The sequence below is a fragment of the Gymnoscopelus microlampas genome (assembly GCF_963454915.1).
Source record: "Gymnoscopelus microlampas genome assembly, chromosome: 6".
NCBI classification, from domain to species: domain Eukaryota; kingdom Metazoa; phylum Chordata; class Actinopteri; order Myctophiformes; family Myctophidae; genus Gymnoscopelus; species Gymnoscopelus microlampas.
The window spans coordinates 4,826,203-4,854,174 of NC_139943.1; the positions used below are offsets into that span (position 1 = coordinate 4,826,203).

A 27,972-nucleotide genomic window follows, 5' to 3' on the forward strand; every position below is an offset into this window, starting at 1 on the left:
TATTTCCAATTGTCTATACTTTTACTTCTACTCCACTACATCTCAGAGGCATATATTGTACTTTTACTCCACTACAATTATTTGAACATTTAAGTTACAAGTTACTTTGCAGATATAATTTATTACACTATAGAACAGTAACTACTTTAGCCCTATTTTAAACCTAGGCTATTTGAAAGGAGCCGATCTACAAGCTCACAATTTCTTTTACAGTGTAGACCCTGTTAATATCTGGTTTGTTTGTCATTAGTGGTCTTGGCTGCTCTGTGATGTGACAGATATGATCATTATTACTGATATGGAAATGATTAAAGCAAAAGCACCACAAATTGAACTTTTGTGATCCAACATTTTTGGATCATGTCAAACCGAACAGGGACAACAGAGCTGTGGTCGTTAACTTAACGATGACCCAACTAATTAGTCTCGTATCCTTAAAAAAACACATATGACCTGACTCTGTGTGGAGTTTGCATGTTCTCCTCGTGTCTCCTAGGGTAGTTAATACCCTCACAAAAACATGCAGTAATCCTCGTCACTATACGGCCTCCCCCTGGTCAGCCGGGGCGCCTGATGGAGGGGAAAGGAACTGATAAAAAATATTTAAAAAAGAAAACACATATGACCACAGGTGTACTGTCAACCCTTGTTGTTAATGAAAGACTATATCTGCTGTGTGAGGCCATGTGATTGGATGTGAGGGTTTCATAGTGTTTGGAGGGAGTTCTTTGCTTGAGTCTGCATTTTTCAGTCTGTCTAAATCCTAGTGAATAATAGTGAATAATAGTGAATAATAGTGAATATCGTGCATCTCTGAAAGGTGTATTGTGTGATCGGAAGTCTGCTGTTCAACTCAATGATAACCATTCTATACCAGAACGAATGTACAGGCTTCTCTCTCTCTCTCTCTCTCTCTCTCTCTCTCTCTCTCTGTATCTGTATCTGTATCTGTATCTGTATCTGTCTCTGTCTCTGTCTCTGTCTCTGTCTCTGTCTCTGTCTCTCTCTCTCTCTCTCTCTCTCTCTCTCTCTCTGTGTCTCTGTCTCTCTCTCTCACTGTGTGTCTCTGTCTCTCTCTCTGTGTCTGTCTCTGTCTCTCTCTGTGTCTCTCTCTCTCTCTCTCTCTCTCTCTCTCTCTCTCTCTCTCTCTGAGAGAGAGAGAGATTTGAAATGTTCGCTTAAAAATATATATATCTTCAAAGATTTGCACACATTTTCACGATTTAAAAAATAGCAGATATACAAGCTTGTAGAGCTGCTATTTTTGAATAGCCCAAAGAAATCAAAAAAATGACACAGACGCGTACCCGGTCTGGACGGGTTAAATAATCGAGGTAATTGAAGCAACCAAACACTTTGATCCTGTCCGATGGTAACAGGCTGAAGATGCAGCCATAACTCTCATAATATACACAACGCATTAATAACAATAACAATAATAATGTCCGTTGAACACATGCAATCTACATGTTGTAGAAACACTCAATGTTTTTTACTCCTCTAACCCATTGTGGCCTAAGGTTCCGATTCTGCAAAATGTCTTCTAAACGGCTTTCTGAAAAACGTATGTTTCTATATCAGTGGTTTTCAAACTTTTTCATGTCAAGCCCCCGAAATGATATCTGTATATTTGGCCGCGGACTCCCATCTCAAAATATGTTGTTCCAGGGACCCCCCATGCAGAAGCAAAGATTTGAGTCACAAATGTCCGCTTTAAAAGAATATATATATTCAAAGATTTGCACACATTTTCACAATTGAATAGCCAAAGTGTAAAATAATGCTTTTTTAGCTCAAATAAAAGTAACACCGATGCGTGCCAGGTGTTAATGGGCTAAAGGGAAGAAGCGATTAGATTCAAGCGGGTCTGGAATGCCTCATGATTTTATTCATGTGGGCTTTATGAATTTTTGATATCCCGCTGCCTCTTTAAAAGTGCATTTACTACTGGAGGCTGCCTTTATGGGTCACTGGTCTAAAAACCCGCCCTGGCCGGCCTCGCTCCGTTCCTTTGGGCAAACAAGCACTCAGATCCAGTCTGATCTGTGGAGGATTGTCTTCAAAGCAAGGAGTGAATGCGGGAAATAATGTGCCGCTTTGTTGAGTCCAAATGAGTGGGTCAACTGGTACAGTGTGGCTCGCAAACCTTTTCCATGTCAAGGACCCCCAAAATTCATTATCTATTTGACCGCAGACCCCCAGAATTCATTGTGTATTTGGCCACACGGACCCCCATCTGAAAATATTTTGTGCCAGGGACCCCTATATACAAGATCACATTGTTTTATATATATGTGTGTGTGTGTGTGTGTGTGTGTGTGTGTGTGTGTGTGTGTGTGTGTGTGTGTGTGTGTGTGTGTGTGTGTGTGTGTGTGTGTGTGTGTGTGTGTGTGTTGTATTTATGAATGAAAAGCCAGTGTATTTAAGGGGTTATGTATACATTGGCTACGTGTTTTAATTGATTTTGATGGTATATTAACCAATTTAGCTGGGGGACCCCCTGGAATCCCCTCAAGGACGCCTAGGGGGCCCGGACCCCTCCTTTGAGAACCACTGAATTAGCGAACTCAGTCAAATTCTAGAGCAGGTTGGTTGTGATGTTGTTCATTGATTCTAGATCAGGTCGTACTGCTCATTTAGCCCATTGAGACCTGAAGCCGATTCTACATGTTTCCTAAATCTCAACAGTTTTCTGAAAAACGTATGTTTCTATATCAGTGGTGCTCAATCTTTTTCATGTCAAGGACCGCAAAAACTATATGTATTTGGCCGCGGACCCCCATCAAAATATTTGGTTCCAGGGACCCCCCAGAAGCAAAGTTTTGAGTTAAAAATGTTCTCTTTAAAAATATATAGATTCAAAGATTTGCACACATTTTCCCGTTTTTTCAAAAATAGCAGATCTACAAGCTCGTAGCGCGGCACTCGGTGCCGCGCTATGAGCTTGTAGATCTGCTATTTTTGAATAGCCAAAGTGTAAAGTAATGCTTTTAGCTCAAATCTAAAAATAACACAGTTCCAGGTCTTAATGGGTTAATTTGTTTGTCCTGATACATTTAGACCCTGGTGTCGGGTAGCACACCTAGCAGTGCCTGAAGCTCATATACGTGCAACGTCTCCCTTGGCTGAGTGGGGATTCTGACTGGGAAGAGCGGTAGAAGTTTGGACTAAAATCTTATGATATTTAGTCAACTGAAACTAGACTAACGGTAAAACATTTCAGATGACTAAAATATGACTAAAACTGAATACAGCTGTAGTCATAAAAATGGCTGTAGAAAGTAACACCACAGTAAAGAACCTGGGGGTTATTATCGATTCTGAATTGAATTTTAATACACACATTAATCATGTCACCAAGATTGCTTTCTTTCATCTTAGAAATATTGCGCGAATTAGAGACTATCTGTCGTTAGACGATGCAAAAACGTTGATCCACGCTTTTGTTTTCTCTCGGCTTGATTACTGCAACGCACTCTACTCTGGCCTGCCTAAGAGAACAACTGACAGATTACAACTTGTTCAAAATGCGGCAGACAGAATTGTAACTAAAACTAGGATGAGAGAACATATCACTCCAGTTCTAGCTTCACTACACTGGCTCCCGGTTGTTTTTAGGATTGATTTTAAAATTCTTTTAATAGTTTATAAAGCTCTAAATGGTCTGGCACCTTCCTACCTCTATGACTGCCTAGAGAGATATGTTCCAAACCGGACCCTCAGGTCTTCAAGTGCTGACCTGCTCGAGGTGCCTACAATGACATATAAAAAATACGGTGAAGCAGCATTCTGCTTTTACGGACCGACAGTGTGGAATAAACTCCCATTACTCCTAAGACAGGCAGCCTCTGTCGATAGCTTTAAAGCACAGCTCAAGACCTATTTCTTCACTCTTGCTTTTAGCTGATTCATTGGTTGATTTTTAAGTCCTCACAGTATTGCCTTATTGCTTTATTGTTAAATTGGTTGTAACTGTATTTGTCTTCTTGCTCTGTAAAGCACTTTGCGCTGCATTTCATGTCATGAAAGGTGCTATACAAATACATTTTATTATTATTTATTATTATTATTACATTTGCTGTCAAAATCATCACTGCCGCCTCGTTGTGCAGCGGGTCTGAAAGCGTGCGCAACAAGATTGTTGTTGTAGTGTCCTTCGTCTGCGTGCGCTCCACTCTGCTGGAGGAGACCTGCTCCTGAGCGAAGAAGACCTGCACTGGTACTTGTAGCCTGCTCAAACCTGGCGGCCCTTCTGTAGTAATGTGCTCTCTTGAAAAAAAAAAACACAGGCCGGTTGGCAGGTTGCCAGATTGGCAGGCCGCCAAAGTGTTGAGTCAACTGTGTGAGCCTCTCCTTTTTAAATCCATGCAATCCTGGGACGCATCTGTGTCATTTTTAAGATTTCTTTGGCTATTCAAAAATAGCAGATCTACAAGCTCATGCCGCGCTATGAGCTTGTAGATCTGCTATTTTTTGAAAAATCGTGAAATTATGTGCAAATCTTTGAATATATATATTGATGGTAAAAAATATATAAATTGATGGTATATTATATGGATTCTTTTTTACTCAAATCCTTGCTTCTGGGGGGTCTCTAGAACATTTTTTTTCAAGATGGGGGTCCGCGGCCAAATACATTGTCTCACAACGCCTCGTTGTGAGCTTGTAGATCAGCTATTTCCACAATATTTATTTGTGGAACCACGTACTGTATGTAATGCCTCAAGTCCTACAATTCAAGTGCTTGTCAGGGTGGGGGGGTCCCCAGTTTTGGGGGTCGCGGCCTGAAAAGGTTGAGAACCACTGTGTTAGAGGCTCGTCAATATGTGATTTAACATTTGGGGAAGATCGTTGGGAAAGATTGTTCATTTGTGTATGTATATATTTTTGAGTGGTGCCGAAGGCAACCACTCCTATACGTGGCTTTGTCTGTGTGTCCGTATGTCTGTATGTCCACCAAGCTAACATTGGTCAAGCATCACGTGACACGTGACAATATGTTGAAAGGGTGTGCTTTGATTGGCTAGCGAGACGCATGACGAAATAGAGCCCTATAAATAGGTGTGTCACTTTGAAACATTGTTTACATGTTTCAAAGTGACATCAGTGCCATCAGCCAAGCTAACATTGGACATGTTAGCTTGGCTGATTGAACATGTTAGCCAAGCTAAGCAAGGCACCACTCACTTCACACAGGGTGTGATTTTTTTCTAAACGTCCCTCCTTCAAAATTTGGCAAGCGGAATGGAATATGAAAAATCTGGCAGAGACATCTTGATCACATGACTCAATAGATAACGTGTATTGATTTGTGTGAGTTTTGGACAAAACATGCAGGAGAGTAGTAACAAAAAGTGTGTCTTGAAGAAAACGCAAAATGGTGTAAAATGTTGTCGGGCAGAAGCTGATGTGGCCTATATGGGGAGTTGCATCATCATGATCCAAAGAATCCAGGGAATACATCATTTAATAAACTGATTGCGATGCTGTATTAAAGCTGCACTATGCACTAGTACTTTTTTTTTGCTTCATTTAAAAAATATATATAGATAAAAACAACCTTAAAACGTAAACCCTAAATGTCTTGAGAAACATGTCATGTAATCTCATGTGTTTCCATATTATTTGATAATTATTTTCTACATGATTTAATGAATATTATATGGTTTAACATAGTTTTTCTTTGTGTGAGGTCTCTCTTCCAGCAGCTCTACACAAATCAGTCTCCTAGTCAGACTTGGTTGTAACCCTTCATGTTTAACCAGAGTAGGATGTGGGTTGATATTGAGCTTGCAGTTTTGCCCCATATATGCATTAAGCAGTGGCAGGCCGCCACCCCTTAAATCCGACCGCCACAGTATGATTCTTTTCTGTAAAAAAAAAAAATCATATCAATGCTCAAATGTATTGATATAAGGCTCAAATGCTCTCAGGCCTGATGCCATCTGTGCCATGACTAGTTGTTGATGTGTGACTGATTTGCATACTTTGGTCTAATAAAAGTATTTTTTCCTAAATCTGGAGACAATTCATATGTAAACTATACAGGTTATTACCGTGCACTGTACTATATAAGATATAAGACTTTGTGTTTGAACACCTTCAACATCTGGCTAGGGGAAACACTGGCTTGTATTTTGCTGTTCCATGTACCTGTGTTTAAACCTTTGTAATACTTTATAATACCAGATTGAGGACACTCCCTGAGGAGTTCACTTTTGTCTCTTTCTCTATAAATGTGAGCTGGTTATCCTGTCATACCCTGAAGAAACCTGTGTTCCTCACCCATTAAGACCGGGAAAGCATCTGTCGTTTTAGATTTTAACCATTATCGTATATGGCTATTCAAAAATAGCAGACATAGAAGCTCCTAGCGTGGCTAGGAGCTTGTAGATCAGCATTTTCTTTAAAAAATCATGTCATTTTTTTTCAAATCTTTGAATATATATATATATATATATATATATATATATATATATGTATATGTATATGTATATGTATATATATATATATATATGTATATGTATATGTATATGTATATGTATATATATATATATATATATTAAAGCGAACATTTGTAACTCAAATCTTTGCCTTTTTTCTTACAAAATGATGATGATGTATTTGCCCGTCTGCCCCCATCTTAAAACATGTTGTTCCAGGGACCCCCCAGAAGCGAAGATTTTAGTTAAAAAAATAAAACATATATATTCAAAGATTTAAGAAAAAAATCTCGATAAAAAAAATAAAAAAATAGCAGATCTACAAGCTCATAGCGCTGCACTCGGTGCCGCACTATGAGCTTGTAGATCTGCTATATTTGAATAGCCAAAGTATAAAATAACTGGTTTAATGTACCCTGGGTTTGTACCCAGGTCTGCTGAGCTAATGTTTGACCTATTGTTAGAAACAGGAGCTAAATCCTTAGCCAGAGGTTCTGTACATGTGGGGGGTCTCTGGTCTGGACCAAGGGGCAAGTCTTAGATATTTACGATGAGGCCGACAAAATGGCCAGAGTGGCGCTGTTTTACCCTGCGCCGACCTGCGGTGTCAGAAAGAATTTATTTTAGTGTGAATGGGTTTTTTGACAAACTTTAGACTAGATTTTCTTACTGTAATAAAAATTGTCATAAATTCTATATGCTTCCAGTCGCTAGTTTAAAGTCTCCTTTCAATCACCATCATATGCGTTTTGCTAAATTATGGTCCTATTTATTATAAAATTGACGATAAAGTAGGCTATTCTCTAGGAGGGGCGGGATGATTTGATTGACAAGCTACACAACCAATAGCATTCATTCCCCGCCCCCCCGCTCTTGATTGACAAGCTACCCAACCAATAATGGTCTGGTCTCATTCTGACGCGTATTGAAAGATGGCGGACCTACAGTCTTGGAACAATTGGCTTCATTTTCGGTCGGTAGAAAGCAGCGGAGTGGGTTTGTCCATCTCATTTATACAGTCTATGGTCTGGACCAGTTTTGTGAAGCTCTCACTGATCTCCTGCAGTTTGACGTCAGGAGGATGAGGTCCTCACCTCTCTTGACAGGCTGGCTGGACCCCCTCCATCTTCTCCTCTCTGGAAAGTCACCTGATTCTCACGCCTTTACTGTGGATGGAACATGTTTTAACACACAGCTCCCGAGGGAGCAGGCAGGTTGCAGGTTCAACTCTGCGTGGGTGTTTGTGTTTAACCCTTTCAATCCGGGGAATGCAGCTCTGTAATTTTTTTATTTATTTGGCTATTCAAAAAAAATAGCAGATCTACAAGCTCATAGCGCGGCACCGAGCTTGTAGATCTGCTATTTTTGAAAAATCGTCAAAATGTGTGCAAGTCTTTGAATATGTATAATTTTTATGAAGCGAACATTTGTAACTCAAATCTTTGCTTCTGGGGGAGGTCCCTGGAACAAAAATATTATTTACAAATGTTCGCTTTAAAAAATATATATATTCAAAGCACAATGCACACATTTTTCACGATTTGTCAAAAATAGCAGATCTACAAGCTCGTAGCGCGGCACTCGGTGCGAGCTTGTAGATCTGCTATTTTTGAACAGCCAAAAGAAATCTTCCAAAACGACACACAGGATGCGTTCCCGGTCTTAATGGTTTAATGAACTCTTATAGCTCTTGCCCTACCCCCCCCCCCCGTTTGCCGCGTTGTTTTTTTTATAAAAACCTCACGGAACAGCTAAGCATTTAATTGGGTCCCTGGGGACGACGACCCCCCCACTCCTTCCTCACAGCCTGTCCTGTCCCTCACCCCCCCTGTCCCCCCCCCCCGTATTGGACAGCAGGTCTTAACTCTGTAATCACTTCACTTCAAAGCAGTCCTTGTGGTTCCCCCTGAACCCCCTGGACTGCTCATAGGCGGGGGGGGGGGGGGGGGGGGGGTGGGGGGTTGCTGTCAGGTGTTGCGTGATTATAGAACAGTGTAGGAGCCATGGAAAAATGAAAAAAATAATAATATATACAGTATGTACTGTATAGTACAGCATACATGTACTGTATATGCGTACCCATTGAGACCTGAAGCCGATTCCACATGTCTCCTAAATCTCAACAGTTTTCTGAAAAACCTATGTTTCTATATCAGTGGTGCTCAAACTTTTTCATGTCAAGGACCCTCAAAATTATATGTATTTGGCCGCCGACCCCCATCAAAACATTTTGTTCCAGGGACCCCTAGAAGCAAAGATTTGAGTTAAAAATGTTCGCTTTAAAAAATATATGTATTCAAAGATTTGCACACATTTTTCAGGAATTTTCAAACGCACGCACGCACGCATGCACGCACGCATGCACGCACACGTACGCACACACAGAAGCACGCAAGCATGCACACACAGTGCATGCTTGGACCCCTGCATTCATATTCTAGAGGAACATCAGGCATCAATAGCAGATCTACAAGGGTCTGGATCTGCCTCTTGGCTGAGCGGTACATGTTTGGTTTCTCTCATGCAGGTTTGAATCTGGTGTTTGACCCTGGTCTGAATCAGAGTGGGTTTGTTAATCTGACGTCGATTTAACACGCGGTCGACTCGCTCTGTTGGATCTCATCAATAAGCGTGTGTGTGTGTGTGTGTGTGTGTGAGAGTGTGAGAGAGAGATATTACTGTGTGTGTGTGTGTGTGTGTGTGTGAGAGTGTGAGAGAGATATTACTGTGCGTGTGTGTGTGTGTGAGAGAGAGAGAGATATTGCTGTGCGTGTGTGTGAGTGAGTGTGAGAGAGATATTACTGTGCGTGTGTGTGTGTGTGTGTGTGTGTGTGTGTGTGTGTGAGAGAGAGAGAGAGAGAGAGATATTACTGTGCGTGTGTGTGTGTGTGTGAGAGAGAGATATTGCTGTGTGTGTGTTTTTGATATTACTGTGTGTGTGTGTGTGTGTGTTTTTGATATTACTGTGTGTGTGTGTGTGTGTGTGTGTGTGTGTGTGTGTGTGTGTGTGTGTGTGTGTGTGTGTGTGTGTGTGTGTGTGTGTGTGTGTGTGTGTGTGTGTGTGTGTGTGTGTGTGTGTGTGTGTGTGTGTGTGTGTGATATTACTGTGTGCGTGATATTACGGTGTTCTCTCTGTGTGTGTGTGTGTGTGTGTGTGTGTGTGTGTGTGTGTGTGTGTGTGTGTGTGTGTGTGTGTTGTGTCAGGAGTTGACTACAGGTCGCTGGGGAGATGTTAATGTTACACACACACACACACACACACACACACACACACACACAGACCCCTCTGGTCCACGTAGAGGTGGAATCGTAGCTCATCGGCTGTAAATTCTCCTAAAGATCGTTAAGGACTGGAGGTCAGACCTGGCTGTTGTGCAGCAGGAAGTGATGTCACTTACTTGTTTCCATTTCCTGTTCCTGTCAGGAAGCAACACTGCTCCCAGAGGCGTCCCAGCTGTTCTACGACCTCTGACCCCTGGTCAGCGAAGGGTCTCTCCAGTCATTCAGACATGTCACCTTGTATTTTTTTTTGGGGGGGGGGCACAATGGCGGACATTTTGAAGCCTGTGGGGACCACAGCCTCGGAGCGGCAAATTTTGTTTGAGTCATATTTTAGTCATCTGAAAAGTTTGAGTTTTTGTCTAGTTTTAGTCGACTAAATAACATAAGATTATAGTCAACTAAATCTACAGTTGATTTGGTCGACTAAAATGTATTTTGGCGGTGTCTTGATGGCGTCATAATGGCTGATTTTACATTTGGTTGCATGCTGAAAATAGCCGATCTACAAAATAGCCCATGCTTGTAGATGGGCTATTTTCAGAGCGCAACACCCAAGGCGCAACCAAACTAAAAATGAGGATGTTGTCTTTTAGTTCTACTGGATCTCTTCTCCACTAGTCCCCGACCCTCACTAACATTTTAGTCTCGTTTTTATTTGTTGACGAAATTGTCAGCCTATTTAGTCTTATAGTTTTCCACACTACGTCGGAGATGTTGAGAACGTCTGCACAAAGCCCGGGTTCCCGTTCCGAACCGGATCCAACATGGAGGAACCAAAAAACAGTTTCATCACATTTTGGACCCGTTTCTGGAACCTTGTTTTTAATCACACTGTTAGAGCTGTGTGGACTTCACGTCTGATAAATGCAGTTACAATAGGGCATAGCAGTGGCGGACATTTTTTTGGTTCCACCTGATCCAGGGCCCATTCATTTTACCCTTAGAGATTTACTGAAATATTTATATCAATTATTCTAAGCCTAGAATCAAGCCATCCAGGCTCCTGGTGAATCACGAGTCGAGACCATAAAACATTTGATTCTGTGAAGAAGACAAAAAAGGAAAACCGCAAAACAGGGTATTTATTATTATAGTGTATCATATAATGAAATATTCAAATTGAAATGTTCACAGAATAACATGTGTTATGGTCATGATTCACCGGGAGCCTGGATGGCTTGACTCTAGGCTTAAAATAATTAAAGGTAGGGTAAGTGATTTTCTTTGGTTAAAATAAGTGTTAAATAGCTCTATATTCTGATAGTACTCATTGCTATAGAGTGTTTGTTCAGTAAAAGGAGTCTCCTTGTCTCTCCAGCTCTTTATTAAACAGAAAATGCATTTTCGTTTCAGTTTCAGTTTCATTTCCAATTGTATCCAATCAGGATAGAGAACTCAATCAAGATATAGATTAAACAAGTGAAATTGAAAGGGTTGACACTAAGAAATGAGTAGACAAAATTGGAACTGGACCACTATAAAAATGAAGCTTAAAAATGGGTACTTTCTCCTGATTGGCTGAGATTTTGACACCTACCGGAAAATGTATTTTCTGTTTATTAAAGAGCTGGAGAGACATGGAGACTCCTGTTACTGAACAAACACTCTATAGCAATGATTACTATCAGAATATAGTGCTTTAACCTTTTAACAAAATACTTTTTGTTTTAACCAAAAAATATCACTTACCCTACCTTTTTAACATAAATATTTTTGGAAATCTCAATGGGAAAAAATGAATGGGCTCTGGGTCGGTGGAACCACAAAATGGCCTTCATTGCTATGCCCTACACCAGTGGTATTGTAATACTGCAATTATGCTTGTTTAATTTGCAAGGACCACCATAACTCTTGAAAGTGTACAAATGGAACCAAATGGACCCGTAAGGGTCCATTTGGTTCCGGCATTTGGCTCCGACTCTGAGGCGTCTGTATCTCGGCCGCCATTTTGGAGAAGGCAAGCTTCCTGACTGCTGGCCAATCACAGCGCGACTTTTCCGGGACTTGGCAGAGTCTAGTTGTATAAACATATAACGGGAGATTTTGTGTTTTTATTATTATGTTATTTATATTGGATATATAACAATTTGAGTTTGTTAACCCATTGAGACCTGAGGCGATTCTTAAAAATGTTTTCTAAATCAGTGCTTCTCAAAACTTTTCATGTCAAGGACCCCCTAATTGACACTTATTACCCCGCGGACCCCCATTTGAAAAGATAAGCCAGGGACCCCCATAAGAGAAGGTTTTTACGGCTCTCTAGCAGTGATTCTCAACCATTTTAATTTCAAGGACCGCCAGTTTGACATGCATTAGGCTACGGACCCCCATTTAATGGCATTTATACCTCTGGGACCCCAATTCACATTGTAAAACCAATGTTAATTTAACTCTGAGAGTGTACAAATGGAACCAAATGGACCCATTAGGGTCCATTTGGTTCCATTTGTACACTCTCAGAGTTACAGACCCAAAAGGGTCCATTTGGTTCCTGTCCATCATCTAGCTGGGGAACCCCCTCAAGTACCCCTGGGGGTCCCCGGACCCCACTTTGAGAACCAATGTTCTAAATCCCAACAGTTTTTTGAAAAAAATAAAATAAAATGTTTCGAGATTTTTCAAAAATAGCAGATCTACAAGCTCATAGCGCGGCCCTCGGTGCCAGATGAGCTTGTATATCTGCTATTTTTGAATAGCCTAAGAAATCTAAAGTGACACAGATGCGTTCCAGGTATAAATGGGTTAAAGGCCCAGACATGTTAATGACCCAGACATGGGCCTTTAACAAAAGTACGCAATTATGTAAATCTGTCCCCCCAAGATAAGATACAGAAGTATGGCCCGAGGAAAACCCGAGAGGAGATTTGATTGTTCGATTGATCGAATACTTTATTAGATGAAAAATGTAAACAAGCACAGTACAGTAACACACTTTGGCTCAAAGGATAACGCAAAAAAAAATAACGCTTTCCATTGTGGTCCTATGTATTCATCAACAGAGCATACAATTCAATGAATCAACAGAGCATACAGTAATGACACAGTAATACATCATGTCATCAAAAAATACATACGGCTATATTTACTCATATTTACGACTCACACCAGCTGCTTGTCAATCGACCGCTCAATCACACCTATCGATGAGGGAAGAAAGACATGCACAGGCAACACCGCACAGGAGAATACACAATATGACCCGAGGGGTCATAACAAGGCTAAAAAACTAAGCCAGGGGTCTTCAACAGGGGGTCCGGGACCCCTAGGGGGTCCTCAGAGTTACTACAGGGGGTCCACCAAATCTTTGTGTGATATATTCTTTTTTTCCTTGACTTAACTTGAACCCTAGCATCCCTATTCTGAAGAGAACTTTAGCAGAAAATAGCAGATCTACAAGCTCACAACGCCTCGCGCTGCGAGGCGTTGTGAGCTTGTAGATCTGCTATTTTTGGCAAAGAGGTATAGGTGTAGAGGGAAAAAAGAGCAGACCAAGTTAAAAAAAAAGTTAAATCTGAAATTACATTTTATACAATATAGAGCTTCATCTCTCTCTCAACTAGGGGGTCCTTGGGCTGAAAACGTTTAAGACCCCTGAACTAAGCAAAGAAAATTAAAAAGCAAAGAGGGTGGGGAACTTGGGTGGGGAATGCGAGTCTGAAAAGGTGGGTTTTGAGGGAGGCCAAGGCTTCGATGTGAGCTGGGAGTGAAAAAAACACATGGCGGCGTGTTCACCGTCACGTCAAGATTTACCTTTTTTTTTGTTCGTTAAAAACTCGAGGCACACAATGTTTTGGTTGGCAGATTTCACAGCACTGGCGGCAAGCTTGCGCAGCCTTACCGAGCGATTTATATTGCAACCGCAAACCAATACAAATAAGGCACTCATATACGTATTAACACGTTTCTCTAAAAAGGTGGCACTAAAAGAACAAGCCCACTGGAGTTAAAGGGTAGGAGTGGTGGTTTTAGGCTGAGGGGCAGCTATGCCCTGTCAGCTCTAGCCCTGAAGCTCAAAGCTTGGTTCTCGACGAGTCGTCCCCCCCCCCCCCCCAGCATGAATGAGCTACCAGCGGATCTGTGAGTGCGTCCTCTCCCTCCCAATGGTCACTGTCGGTTTGGGGAGGGCGTGTCAGCCGTAGCCTCCACGTCCTCACCTAAACCCACAGACGCACTTAACCGCGGCGGGTGATTGTTTCAGTCTACCACCAGGATACCCTCGTCTCCAGCAAGATGCTCCCTAAATGGACACATTCACTTTCAGCGACCACCAACGAAAGTGCTTTAGTGCAATGAATCGTCCAAATTTGACTGAGGGTGGGAATCTGCGCAAACTCAAAGGGCTAAAACACAGTGATACAAGCCTGCCAACCCAAGACAAACCAAACCTGTGTAACCAAACATAACCAACTTAATTTATGTTTCGGGGCAACAAAACCACAACGAAACCTAAATTAACTGAATATGTTTTTAGGACAAGCCCCCAATTTATGTTAGGAGGAGGTCACCAGGTGTAACATAAAAATGGACTCCCTCCTCCCCAGTCCCCAAACACATCCAGCCAGCACCAGGTTAAAATAAAAAATACAGTGATTTATTACTGAATTGACACAACACATGGGTAATTACCTCAGGGTGGGCCCCTGAACACAAAATCCTAAACGAACAAAAATCCTATGCTTACCTTTTAACAAATAAAAGTACATAGAACCTAACTCTTAACTAAAGAAACGCATGATCAAAGAAGTAAAACAAAAAGGTCACCCACCCCTACACTACCATGGCTGTAACGCATGTTAACACTGACCACTCTAAAAACACTGACAAATCTAAAACAGAGGACTGGTGTGGTTGGAGGCTGGCTAGGAGGAAGAAATCTATGGAATTCGGAGACAGCTCTCTTTTTAGTCCACAGCCTGTTCACAGAAGCCAATCACCAGCTAGTTCCACCTAGTGGCCAACCACTCACATTCAGACACCACTCAGTCATCACTCACACCTGTGGCTAGTCAATCAACCACTCAATCACACATATCAATGAGGGAAGAAAGACATGCGCAGGCAACACCACACAGGAGAATACACATATGACCCAAGGGTCATAACAAGACTAAAAACGAAGCAAAGAGAATGTTAAAATGAAAAGGCAAAGAAGGCGAGTGGAATTAGGTGGGGAATGCAAGTATAAAAAGGTTTTGAGGGAGGTTTGAACAAGGCAAGGGTGGGGGCGGGGGGGTAGCTTTGACGTGAGCTGGGAGTGAGTTCCAAAGGGAGGGGGCGGCAACTGAGAAAGCCCCATCACCCAGGTTTGTTTCCTTGTCTTGGGGAACGTCCAGGAGGTTGGCATCACCAGACCTGAGGGAACGGGAGGGGGCATGGTGGTGAAGGAGGTCAGAGCGGTAGGGGGGAGCTTGGTTGTTGACACAAGGTATAACACAATACAACTTGTGTTATAACACAACATTCACACAAAATACCGCATGTTCAGAAAATAGACCATACCTGACCAACACTCCTGAATTCAGCAAGAGACTCCTGAATGTTAACCCTTTCCCTCCTGCTGTGCTTCTGTATTGTAATTCCTCTTGAAAATATCCTTAGTTATTTGTGGACAACTCAACCCAGACTTTATGGTAAAAGTGAGCATGCCCATAGGTGTTACACATCCCACTGATATGCAGCCAGGGCCATAATGTTAATACTAAGTCAGTGGATACTAAGTGAATACTAAGTATTCACTGACTTAGTATTCACTAAAAGTGAATACTAATCAGGCCCTCCACCAGAAAATCTCCTCTCATGTTTTGGAGACACAAACACAAGCAAGGATTTCGCCGTGACGTCACCATCAATGCGGACGACAGACGTACTGCAAACAACCATAGAGTTCAACAACAACGTCATTGACGTACACTTGGGGAACAGCACCTATTTTTACATAGCTATATGTCATGACAGCAAACGGGTCTGAAAGGAGCCATGTTTAGCTCGTCATTGTCTTTCGTCATGAAAAACGGGGCGTTGACGAAGCCCTGCTGTCATCGTCATCGTAATCGTCAACGAAAACGCTCGCGGGCAGCAGGACGTGAAAGGTTGGAGGTGAACCAGGAGAGGGCGGTTCCAGATCTTCCAAGGGTGTATTTGGGGCGTGAGATGAGTATGGGGTGGTTGATGGGGTGGTTGATGGCGAAGGCCGCACTGAGGTCGGTCGGGATGAGGACGTGGGAAAGGTACGATGCGAACCAGGAGATTCCGAGGGTGGATTTGAGGCGTGAGAGTAGTACGGCGCGGTCGATGGTGCCGAAGACCGCACTGAGGTTGGGGAGGATGAGGATGTTGAGTGAGCCGGTGGTGTCGCAGGGGAGCAGGAGGTCCATTGTAACTTTGATGCATTGATGTATGTCGGAAAGGTAGGATGTGAACGAGGAGAGTGCGGTGGCAGAGGATCTGAGGGTGGATTCGAAGGGTGAGCGTAGTATGGAGTGGTTGACGGTGTCAAAGGCCGCCCTGCGGTCCACGAGGACGTTGAGTGAGCCGGTGACGCGGGAGGGCAGGAGGCCATTTTTAACTTCCTCTGTGCTGTGTTTCCACCGTCAAACTCAAAAACGTCATATTTCCTGGAGGCCATTTGTAACTTTGATGAATTGTCGTATGTCGGAAAGGTAGGATGTGAACGAGGAGACGGCGGCGCCAGAGACTCCGAGGGTGGATTTTGGGCGGGAGAGTAGTATTGAGTGGGTGACGGTGTCGAATGCCGCCCTGGGGTCCAGGAGGATCCAGGAGCATCGGGGCAAGCATCACCCTTCCATCTCTTCCGCGAGCGCCGTGCCGTCCCGCCCCGTGCCACCCTGCCGGCACTGGACGGACATTCAGGCGAGGACGACCAGGAGTGGGCGGCGGCGCCATGAGAGCCAGGAGAGGGCGGCGGCGCCAGAGATTCCGAGGATGGAGTTTGGGCGGGAGCGTAGCACTGAGACTGCAGCACTGAGGTCCAGGAGGGATAGGTATAACGTGAACTGGCAGAGGGCAGTGGCAGAGGTTCCGCCTGTGGATTTTGGGCTTGAGAGTAGTATTGAGTGGTTGACGGTGTCGCATACAGCACTGACGTTGTCGCAGGAGCGTAGTCGGGCCATTGCGACCTTGATGGATTGATGTATGTCGGAAAGGTAGGATGTGAACGAGCAGAGGGTGGTGCCAGAGATTCGGAGGGTGGATTTGGGGTGTGATATGAGTATGGAGTGGTTGATGGCGAAGGCCGCACTGAGGGTGCGGGTGGATTTGGGGCGTGATATGAGTATGGAGTGGTTGATGGCGAAGGCCGCACTGAGGGCGAGGGTGGATTTGGGGCGTGATAGGAGTATGGAGTGGTTGATGGCGAAGGCCGCATTAAGGGCGAGGGGGATGGGCATGTGGAAAAGGTACGATGTGAACGAGGAGAGGGTGGTGCCAGAGATTCGGAGGGTGGCTTTGGGGCGTGAGAGTAGTATGGAGAGGTCCAGGAGGATGTGGGAAAGGTAGGATGCGAACGAGGAGAGGGCGATGCCTGAGATTCGTGCGATTGGTGATGTGCCACCCTGCCCGCACGGGTCGGAAATTCAGGAGAGGGCGGCCAGGAGAGGACGGAGACAGGAGAGGGAGGTGCCAGAGATTCGTAGGGAGAACTTGGGGCGCGAGATGAGTATGGAGTGGTCGGCGGTGAAGGCCTTGGCATCGTTGAGGGCGCGGGGGAACCGCATGTGGAAATAAGGTGTGATTGATGGCGTGGTTGATGATGTGTTGAGTATGGCGAATCTGGGGCGCGAGATGAGTACGGTGAATTTGGGGCGCGAGATGAGTACGGTGAATCCGGGGCGCGAGATGAGTATGGCGTGCTTGAGGGTGTCGGTCGCACTGAGGATGAGGCCATGGAACGATGTGAACCGTGACCTGTGGATCCACTGCGGACCGAAACGTTGTCGGCCAACGCAGAAGTGGGTTTTACCTTCTTCGGTGCGCGCTTTGAACGTGTACCTTTTGAACGAGAGGCAGGTTTTGAAACGGATTCTGAGGATGGATTTGGGGCGCGCTTGTATGGGTGTGTTGGTGTTAAATGCAGCACTGAGGGCAGGAAGGATGAGGATATGGGGGATAAGGAAGGATGTGTACCATGAGTTAAAGAATATCCACAGCTGATCGAAACGTTGTCAGGTGCCACGGGAGTACGTTGGAACTTCTTTGGCGTGCTTTTTGAGCGTGTACCTTTTGATTCCCGAGGGGCAGGCTGTGAATCAGGAGTGGGCAGTCCTATAACTGACGGTGACAAAAAATCTGCATCTACTTGTACACTGTAACTGTGAATTGTATTGAATGCAGTCAAGGAGCGTGGCGACATGGGAAAGTAAAGTTGTGGACCAGGAGTGGCCGCTCGCTCTGGATTTTCAGTCTCTGGTAAACTGTAATTGTGAATTGAATCCAGCTCTGACATGGATGAGGATGTTGGACTGGTAGGCCGTGAACCAGGAGAGGCCGGTGCCAGAGATCCCGAGGGTGCATTTGAGGCGTGGAGAGAGTTTGGAGCGGTTGATGGTGTCGAATGTAGCACTGAGGGTGAGGACGTGGGAACGGTAGGACGTGAACCAGGAGATTCCGTGGTCGGAGTTGGAGAGGTTGATGGTGAAGGCCGCACTGAGGTCGAGGGGGATGAGGGTCTGGAAACAAGGTGTGGTTGATAGTGCGGTCGATGCTGTGCCACCCTGCCGGCACGGGACGGAAATGGCGGAGAGGGCGGCCAGGAGAGAATGGAGCCAGGAGAGCCAGGAGGCTGTGAAGCAGGAGAGGCGGCCGGTGCCAGAGATTCGGAGGGTGGATTTGAGGCGTGGGTTGAGTTTTGAGCGGTTGATGGTGTGGAATGTAGCACTGAGGTTCGGGGAAAGGTGGTATGTGAACCTGGAGATGGCGGTGCCACAGATTCCGAGGTCGGATTTGGAGTGGTTGACGGGGAAGGCCGCACCGAGTTCGAGGGGGATGAGGGTGCGGAAAAGGTAGGATATGAACCAGGAGAGGGCGGTACCAGAGATTTGGAGGGTGGATTTGGAGTGGTTGACGGTGAAGGCCGCACCGAGGTGGAGGGGGATGGGGGCGTGGAATAGGCCGAGGGGGATGGGGGTGTGGAATAGGTACGATCTGAACCAGGAGAGGGCGGTGGCAGAGATTCGGAGGGTGAACTTGAGGCGACGGATTTGAGAGAAGGAGTTGATGGTGTCTTCGACAAGGATTTTAAGCGAGCCAGTGTCGCAGGAGAGCAGTTGGTCAATATTATTTTCTTTTTGTCTGGACTGTCAAACTCTGCTTGTAATCTTCTGACGACAGATGTTCCCGGCTCCGCTTTCCTGATGATGGGGCATCTCTTGTCAATGGGCCAATACCAGGAACGACGATAATGCTTGCCAAAGCACTCCATGTGCAGAGGCTGGTCACACTGTCTGCAGCCGTAGATGGTCGGCCCGCCGGCTCTCTCGAGTTCGGGGAGCATTTGACACTCCCGGCACAACCTTCTCTTGACGAAGATCTTCCCGAAGTCGTGCCGAGGAGGAGCTGCGGCTCCCAAAGGCCCCGCCGGAGAAGCGGGCGAAGGAGGAGGAGGAGGCGTCATGGGATAACTCCTCGTTACCGACGGCGTGATGAGATCCTCTGCCAGGTCCTCCAGCCAGTTTTTGTATCCCCTGTACTTGTTCTTGAAGGCCTGTCCTCCCTGAGACCTCATGGCGACGTACGCGTTGTGGGTGGACACGCCCAGTAAGAAGAAGAAGACCCTCCTCCACCACTTCCTGGATCGATGCTGGAAGCCGTAGTAGCCGACCATCTGATCCAGCAGATCCACACCTGGGCACAAAACATATGACATATATTTTGTTGGCGGTTGACAGAAACTCTCATAATCATATTTGATTGTGTTTTTTTTTCATAACTCAATGCCCTACATGATCATACTACAGCGTCAAAAGTAGCAGATCCACAAGTTCCAAGGCGCGAAGCGTTTTGAGCTCGTCGGCCTGCTATTTTTGCATTTGAATCCTGAAAGGTTTTGGACATAATGAGGTTTCCACCCCACAGAGACGATTTACCCTCCCTTTGAAACGCACTGAAAGCTCACATCAAAGCTGCCCCCACCCTTGCCCTGTTGAAAGCCACCCTCGAAAGCCACCTCTTGAGACTCGCATTCCCCACCTAATTCTAATCCCCCCCTTTTTGCCTTTTAATTGTAATGATTTATTTTGCTTAGTTTTTAGCCTTTTTAATTAGTTATGTTCCTAATACAGTTGTCATTGTTTTGTTTTGAAGAGCGACTTTGAGTACTGAGAAAAGCGATGTATAAATTGTATGTATTATTATTATTATTATTGTTATTATTATGACACTCGTTTTAAATCAGGCGGCAAGCAAGCCGTCTTGAAAGTGAAGCCCACGAGGAAGTCCTTTAACAGGCTGCAGTTCTCATTAATGGCCTAGAAAGTGTCGCTATTTCCCACACCCCTGCTTTACCAATTTTCACACCATTGGTTGATGGGGATTTTACACTTGATTTTTAGTAAACAATGTCATAAATACTTCATGCGTTCAGTCGCTAGTTTAAAGTCTTCTTTCAATTATTATGATATGCGTTCTTTGTAAATTATGGTCCCGTTCATTTGAAAATTGATGATAAGGTAGGGTATGCTTCTAGATATACAAGCTCATAGCCGCGCTATGAGCTTGTAGATCTGCTATTTTTGAAAAATCGTGAACATGTTTGCAAATCTTTGAATATATTTATATTTTTAAAGCGAACATTTCTAACTCAAATCTTTGCTTCTGTTCTGGGACCCCCTGGAACAAAATATTTTGATGGGAGTCGGTGGCCAAATACATATACTCTTGGGGGTCCTTGACATGAAAAAGATAGAGCACCACTAATATCGAAACATACGTTTTTTTCAGAATAATGTTGAGATTTAGGAGACATGTAGAATCTATAGGCTTGAGGTCTTAATGGGTTAAAAAACACAAGTCAATACAAACAAACCTTTCATGTGCTTCTGGTAGTCTGCGAGGCACGCCGGCACCACCACCTGGGCTTGCTTCCAACTTTCGAAGCCCTCTACCTTTTTGTATTCCCCTTTTTTCTTCTTCAACTCTCTTTGCTTGTAACCCTCCGGCCTTCTGTTCACCGTCCCCGTGGCGGTGGGGTTGTGGTGGTTGGACAGCACCATGACCAGCTTGGTGTCCTGCCAAATGCAGAAGGTGAGGTCGTCCTTCTGGGCCACCCTGTGTGTTTAAGGATGATAATCGTTATTATTGTTTATCGTGATAAAAAAAAACAAAAAAAAAAAACGCTCACAATAGATTTATCGTGATCAGTGATGCGACGCGTTGTGAGCTTGTAGATCGGCTATTTTCAAATAGCCTAGGTATAAAATACCTCAGAATTGTACGTACGTAAGTACAGTACTTGAGTAAATGTAATTAGTTACTTTCCCACCACTGAATTCGTGATAATGTCCTCCGTCATACACTAGAGTGAATTGGCTTTTGTCGAGCTATAAATTCAGTACCACTTAAATCCTCTATACTTGATAAGAGCACATTTGGCGCGCTCTTATTTCACTCTACACAAATCGATTCGCCCCCAAAAAATAGCACATCTACAAGCTCTACAAACCATTGTGAGCTTGTAGATCTGCTATTCTTTTTAAAAAATGTCCCCCCTCCGCCCAGAATGGGGATGCTGGGGGTTCAAGTGGTTAAAGGACAACTTTGTTTTTTTTTACAATAAAAGATGGAGTGTTTCATTTACTGCTTTCTATAGTATTAGCAATTTTCGCGATTTTTTTTTTACAGTGGGCGGGGGCATTCGGGCAGGTGGCTAAATATGTTATAATACAACAATAAAAAATGTCCCGTGGTCTTTGATGGCCAGATGTGATTTATTGGGGGCTAGAAGAACTACTGTAAATAATAAAGAAATCGCTGGGTTATCGTGTAAAAAAATACATATTTAGCCACCTGCCCGAATGCCCCCCGCCCACTGTAAAACATATCGCAAAAATTGCTAAAACTATAGAAAGCAGTAAATGAAAAGAAATTATCGCTCATCTTTTATTTACTTTAATTACAAGCTAAAACATACACCTTGGTTGTAAAAAACAAAACAAAGTTGTCCTATAAACAAAAGCGGCATTTTAAGTTTTTAAACGTTTGCCTCAATAATAGTGACGCGTGATTTTCCGCATCGTCCCTTTATCGTTCCTACCGGTATTCGTGCCGTTCCAGCGGAGATCCCTGGATCATCAGCTCGTTGGTCGGGATGCCCCTCCTGTTGGCGCGCACGGTCCCGCAGGCGTTGAGTCCTTTGAGCTTCATGTCCTCCAGCAGCTCCACGCCCGTGTAGTAGTTGTCCATGTAGATGGACACGTGCGACCCGAAGTAGGGCCTGGCCAGGTCCATGACCACGCGGTGCGCGAGACCCTTGCTCTCCTCCAGTGACTCCTCGCGACCCGTGTACACCTTGGGAAAGTTTGTTGATAAAAAAAAAATCACACCCGGTGTGAAGTGAGTGAGTGGTGCCTTTGATGCGTTCAATTAGTGTAACTGGTTGCATCTTCGTGTTGCAATCAGCTGCAGCTGTTGAGGCCGTGCTCAAACATACAGACGGACGGACGGACGGACGGACACACACGGTCAAATGTAGGAGTGGTTGGCACGACTCAAAAACACACAGTCTGAGGGAAGAGCCTCTAACTCCTGGATCAGTGGTTTTCAACCAGTGTTCCGGGGACCACCAGTGGTCCTTGAGAGAGTACCAGGGGGTCCCCAGCGAAATTAGTTAACATAGCATCACGATCATTTTTAACCACTCAGCTTTGGGCTATTCAAAAATAGCAGATATACAAGCTCATAGCGTGGCACCGAGTGCCGCGCTATGAGCTTGTAGATCTGCTATTTTTGAAAAACCTTGATCTTTTTTTAAACATTTTTAGGAATCGCCTCAGGTCTTAATGGTGTTAAAATTGTTCTTACCTGGAAGCTCGTGCAATAGCCCGTGGTGCTCTCTGCCATGACCCACACCTTGACACCCCATTTTATGGGTTTGTTGGGCAGATACTGTCTGAACGAGAGGCGTCCCTTGAACTTCACCATGCTCTCATCCACGCTCACGTTGCCGTCCACCTCGTAGAGGGCCTGGTACCGAGTCATGAGGTAATTCATGAACCATCGCATCCTCCACATCTTGTCTGTACGGTCCACTTTGGCGTGTTTATCCTCGAGTTTTAGAAACCTGGAAATTCACAAAGATATAGACACATTAGATACCTGGAAAATCCACACACACACACGCACGCGCACACACACACACACACACACACACACACACACACACACACACACACACACACACACACACACACACACACACACACACACACACACACACACACACACACACACGCGCACACATATATACTTATATATATATACTGTATATAGTTATTAGCTACTATGGTCATTGTAGTAGTAGGGTATTGTTTACTGTACACGTGTTGTTATTAAAGGACGCCTTCACCCATTTTCTTCTTATAATAGATCCTCACTAATGCTCCTGATAACATTGTGTAATTTTTTTCTACTCAGTCTGTGTCTCACAGGAGGGCTGTGGACACTTCAGAAACCCGTCTACCAGTGACATCGTTAGGAAGGTTTCTTTTTCCTTCAAGATTTATTTTTTATTTTTTGTATTAACGCGAGAAAAATGGCTTCCATTACAGCATGCTAACTTTCCAGGAACAGAAAGCCTGTAGTTTCAATTAGCTTGGATTCCCCATCGATGATCTCACTGGTAGACAGGTTTCTGAACTGTCCACAGCCCTCCTCTGAGACACAGAGTGAGGAGACAAAAATGGTGCCATCTTATAATGAACATTAGTGAGGACCAATTATATGAAGACAGTTTGAAAATGGGTGCTTTAAGTACTAGGCTATTGTTTATACCTGTGTGAATGAACGAGGTGACCACGTGGTCTCTAGAACCCAACAAGGCTGCGACATCTTCATTATAACCAGTACTACTAAAACAATAGCATTACTATCATTGTCATCGCCATCAATTAGTATTATTATTGTTATTACCTCCAGATAGCGATAAATCTGTCCCGCGACATGTGTTTGGGGAAGCTGGTCCTGAACAAGTCTTTCTTTAGTCGCCAATAATCTCTACGAACCGGGATGTGCAAGAGCCCCATGGCAATGCAGAGCCCGATGAACGTCTTCATCTCCTTCGGGGTCACGTTGGACCACCTTTGGCTTTTTGAGACTGGCTTGTTTGACGTTTCGGTGTCCCACTCCTTGAAGTGAGTGTTGGTTTTGTCGCACATGAACTGCCACAGTTCCTCCGTGAAGATCTTGTCAAACGTCTGCAGCGGGGTCACGTTCTCGGGCAGCGGAACTTTAACCCCTGGCTTGCGCAAGAATTTTGCCGTAGTGTTGTAGTGGTAACCCTCCGTCTTCCATTCCGAGTCAAAGCCTCCTATATATTCCTCTTCAGCCCCTAAATACATCTCTCTCATCCACAGGTCCTTGTCTATGGGTTCAGAAATGATCTCAAATTCAGGATCATCGAAATTCTCGTCCCCGTCATCAAAATAGTCACTGTCGTCACTGATGTCGGTGATGCTTCCGGAGACTGTGTTAGTGCCGTTAGTCACTATCTCTTCTGTCTGACACACTGACAGGATGTCAGAAATGTCTCCGTTAGGTAGCACTGTCTGAAAGACAGACATGAGGTCAGAGATGTCTCCGTCGCCAGGTTGCACTGTAGGACAGTCTGACACGTTGTCAGGAATGTCACCGTCGCTAGGTGGCACCGTCTTCATGTCGGCAGTCTTTCCGCCACTAGGTGGCACTGTCTGACCGACAGACATGTCATAAATGTCTCTTCTGCGAGGTGGCACTTTCTTGATGTCGGCAATCTTTCCGCCGTGAGGTGGCACTGTAGGAGAGACAGACGTGATGTCGGCAATGTCTCCTCCGCTAACTGTTACTGTCTCACCGACAGACATGTCATAAATGTCTTCGCCGCTAACTGTTACTGTCTGACCGACAGACATGTCAGAAATGTCCTCTGCGCTAACTATTACTGTCTGACCGACAGACATGTCAGAAATGTCTCCATTGCTAAGTGGCACTGTAGAAGAGACGGATATGTCATCAATGTCTCCATTGCTAAGTGGCACTGTAGAAGAGACGGATATGTCATCAATGTCTCCATTGCTAAGTGGCACTGTAGAAGAGACAGATATGTCATCAATGTCATCAATGTCTCCATTGCTAAGTGGCACTGTAGAAGAGAGAGATATGTCATCAATGTCTCCATTGCTAAGTGGCACTGTAGAAGAGAGAGATATGTCAGCAATGTCTTCTCCGCTAGCTGTTACTGTCTGACCAACAGACATGTTGTCAGAAACGTCTTCGCCGCTAGGTGGCACTGTCTTGATGTCAGAAACGTCTCCACTGCTACCGCTAGGTGGCACTGTCTTGATGTCAGAAATGTCTTTGTCGCTAGGTGGCACTGTCTTGATGTCAGAAATGTCTTTGTCGCTAGGTGGCACTGTCTTGATGTCAGAAACGTCTCCACTGCTAATGCTAGGTGGCACTGTCTTGATGTCAGAAATGTCTTTGTCGCTTGGTGCCACTGTCTTGATGTCAGAAACGTCTCCGTTGCTAGGTGCCACTGACTTGATGTCAGAAATGTCTTTGTCACTAGGTGGCACTGTCTTGATGTCAGAAATGTCTTTGTCACTAGGTGGCACTGTCTTGATATCAGGAATGTCTCCGTCGCTACCGCTAGGTGGCACTGTCTTGAGGTCAGAAATGTCTCTGTCACTAGGTGTCACTGTCTGACCGGCAGGCATGTCAGAAATGTCTCCGCAGCCAGGCGGCATTTCAGGAGAGACGGACATAATGTCATAAATGTCTCCTCCGCTAGCGGTCACTGTCTGACCGACAGACATTTCAGAAATGTCCTCGCAGCTAGGTGGCCTCGCAGGAGAGACGGACATAATGTCGTAAATGTCTCCTCCGCTTGCCGTCACCGTCTGACCGACGGACATTTCGGAAATGTCCACGCATGCAGGAGAGACAGACATGATGTCGTAAATGTCTCCTCCGCTAGCCGTCACCGTCTGACCGACGGACATGTCATAGATGTCTCCGCCGCCAGGTGGCACTGTCTCGCAGGCGGACAAGACGTCAGAATTGTCTTCGCCGCTAGGTATCGTCGTCTGACTGAGAGACAGGTCAGAGACGTATCCGCTGCTGGGCAACGTGGTCTGACTGAGAGACAAGTCAGAAATGTATCCTTCGCTCGGTGCGTCGGAAATGTCTCTGTCGCCGGGCGCCACCGTCTTGGCGTCGGAAATGTCTCCGCCGCTGGGCGTGTCGGAAAGGTCTCCGTCGTCGCTAGGGAGGCGACGGGCACGGCGTCTCCGAGAAACGATGGGCGCGCCGTCCTCGTCGGAAATGTCTCCGCGGCCGCCGGGCGCGTCGTCGGAAACGTCTCCTCCTCCGCCGCTAGACGGCGGCACCGTTACTCCCTCCGCCGTCGTCGCGTCCTCCTCCGTGTCCATCGGGTCTCCTCCTGCAGTGTCCATGGTGTCCTCCGTGTCCATGGCGTCCTCCATTGTGTCCATCGTGAATCAGGCGGAAGGAAGGAAGAAAAAATAATAATAATCCCGTTTTATAGCGAAAATATTTGAATGAAAAATCCCATCATGCACGGCGAGGCTCGCCCAGGTGCATTCTACGGTGAATCATGACTGCATTCCATTGGCCACGAGACCGGAAACGGAAACTATACTACGCGCTGTTTACTCTGTTTGAATGGATCAGAGGTTGCTGCTCTGTGTCTATGTGCACTAGTTCTATTTACCCAGAATACACTCTGTCTGTCTGTCTGTCTGTCTGTCTGTCTCTGTTGCTGTCTTTCTCTCCTCTGTATGTCTGTCTTGTCTGTCTTTCTGTCTTTCTCTGTTTGTCTTTCTCTCTGTCTCTGTCTGTCTGTCTGTCTACATGCCTGCCTGTCTGTCTGTCTCTGTCTTTCTCTCTGTTTTTCTCTTTCTCTCCTCCCTGTCTTGCTCTCTCTCTCTCTCTCGCACGCTCTCTCCCCCCTCTCTCTCTCTCTCTCTGCAGCAAGATCGCTGGTTGCAGACGGTGCAGGAATACACACAACCTCTCCCTGTCTCTCTCTCTCTGTCTGTCTGTCTCTCTCCCCTCTCCCCTCTGTCTGTCGTTGTCCGTCTGTCTATCTGTCCGTCTCTCTATCTGTCTGTCGCGTCTGCCCGTCTGTCTGTCGCGTCTGCCTGTATATCTCTCTCTCTCGCTCTCTCTTTCTCTCATTCCCGTCTCTCTCCTATTGTGTTTCCTCCATTTTCTGAGCAGAGCAGCAGTCCCCTCCCCCCACCACATGCCATGCCTCTATTGGTTGCTCCACTTTTCCCCAGAGCCCGTTTCCATAGAAACTGAAACCTGAACATTCTGTCCTGTTGCCACGTATGTGCGTGTGTGTGTGCGTGTTTGCTTGCATACGTCTGTGTGTGTGTGTGCATACATGCGTGCGTGTGTATGTGCATACATGCGTGTGTGTGTGTGTGTGTGTGTGTGTGTGTGTGTGTGTGTGTGTGCTTGCATGTGTGTGTGTGTGTGTGTGTGTGTGTGTGTGTGTGTGTGTGTGTGTGTGTGTGTGTGTGTGTGTGTGTGTGTGTGTGTGTGTGTGTGTGTGTGTGTGTGTGTGTGTGTGTGTGTGTGTGTGTGTGTGTGCATACAAGCGTGTGTGTGTGTGCGTGCATACATGCGTGTGTGTGTGCATACATTTGTGTGTGTGTGCGTGTGTGTGTGCAATGTGCATACATGCACGTGTGTGTGTGTGTGTGTGTGCGTGCATGTGCGTGTGTGTTCATACGTGTGTGTGTGTGTGTGTGTGTGTGTGTGTGTGCGCGCGTGCTTGTGTGTGCTATAGCTGTTTAGTGCGTTTCTCCTCCCAGTCAGTCTTGCATTGTTTAGAGATCATAGATCTCCACTATATGATAGACTGGAAACCCACACATTGTGAGCTTGTAGATCGGTTAGTGTGCTGGTTGTGAGCTTGTGGATCGGCTATTGGGAGCCAGGATGGGGGAAGGCAGGCAGACAGACAAAAAAGGCAGTTTAGAAAAATAGAAATAAAAAGCGTTTATCTCTGTTC

General features: G+C 45.2%; 3 protein-coding genes across 5 annotated transcripts in view; 1 reads left to right on the forward strand and 2 right to left on the reverse strand.

Annotated features, from left to right (window-relative positions):
* Positions 1–27,972, reverse strand: part of LOC311047414 (cerebellin-1-like) — an 878,463-nt gene that overhangs the window by 526,196 nt on the left and 324,295 nt on the right. The gene's annotated exons all lie outside the window — the stretch shown is intronic.
* LOC311047416 (tetraspanin-18B-like) overlaps positions 1–27,972 on the forward strand; it is a 103,941-nt gene that overhangs the window by 25,536 nt on the left and 50,433 nt on the right. The window lies entirely within an intron of this gene.
* On the reverse strand, positions 12,603–27,147 carry LOC311047401 (uncharacterized protein). 3 transcript variants are annotated; one of them, XR_014600983.1, is made up of 7 exons: positions 23,865–27,147; positions 22,758–23,016; positions 21,991–22,244; positions 20,764–21,005; positions 15,506–19,583; positions 13,323–15,460; positions 12,603–12,951 (listed from the first exon to the last, which is right to left on the reverse strand). XR_014600983.1 is itself a non-coding variant. In XM_084060093.1 (5 exons), the coding sequence occupies exons 1-5, from the start codon at positions 26,420–26,422 to the stop codon at positions 15,727–15,729; spliced, it is 7,170 nt and encodes a 2,389-aa protein (XP_083916219.1). In that variant the 5' UTR covers positions 26,423–27,147; the 3' UTR covers positions 13,204–15,726. The 3 variants fall into 3 exon arrangements, 1 of the variants encoding a protein (XP_083916219.1); XR_014600984.1 differs by having other exon boundaries at positions 13,323–19,583; XM_084060093.1 differs by lacking the exon at positions 12,603–12,951 and having other exon boundaries at positions 13,204–19,583.

What these genes read in the sequence shown, in the direction of transcription:
- LOC311047401 (XM_084060093.1), bottom strand. Translation starts at nt 26,422, where the DNA reads ATGGACACAATGGAGGACGCCATGGACACGGAGGACACCATGGACACT. An exon ending in CTGGAACGGCACGAATACCG is followed by an intron (nt 21,006 to 21,990) that starts GTAGGAACGATA and finishes TTAAACACACAG; the next exon opens with GGTGGCCCAGAAGGACGACC. An exon ending in CTACCAGAAGCACATGAAAG is followed by an intron (nt 19,584 to 20,763) that starts GTTTGTTTGTAT and finishes TTTTGTGCCCAG; the next exon opens with GTGTGGATCTGCTGGATCAG.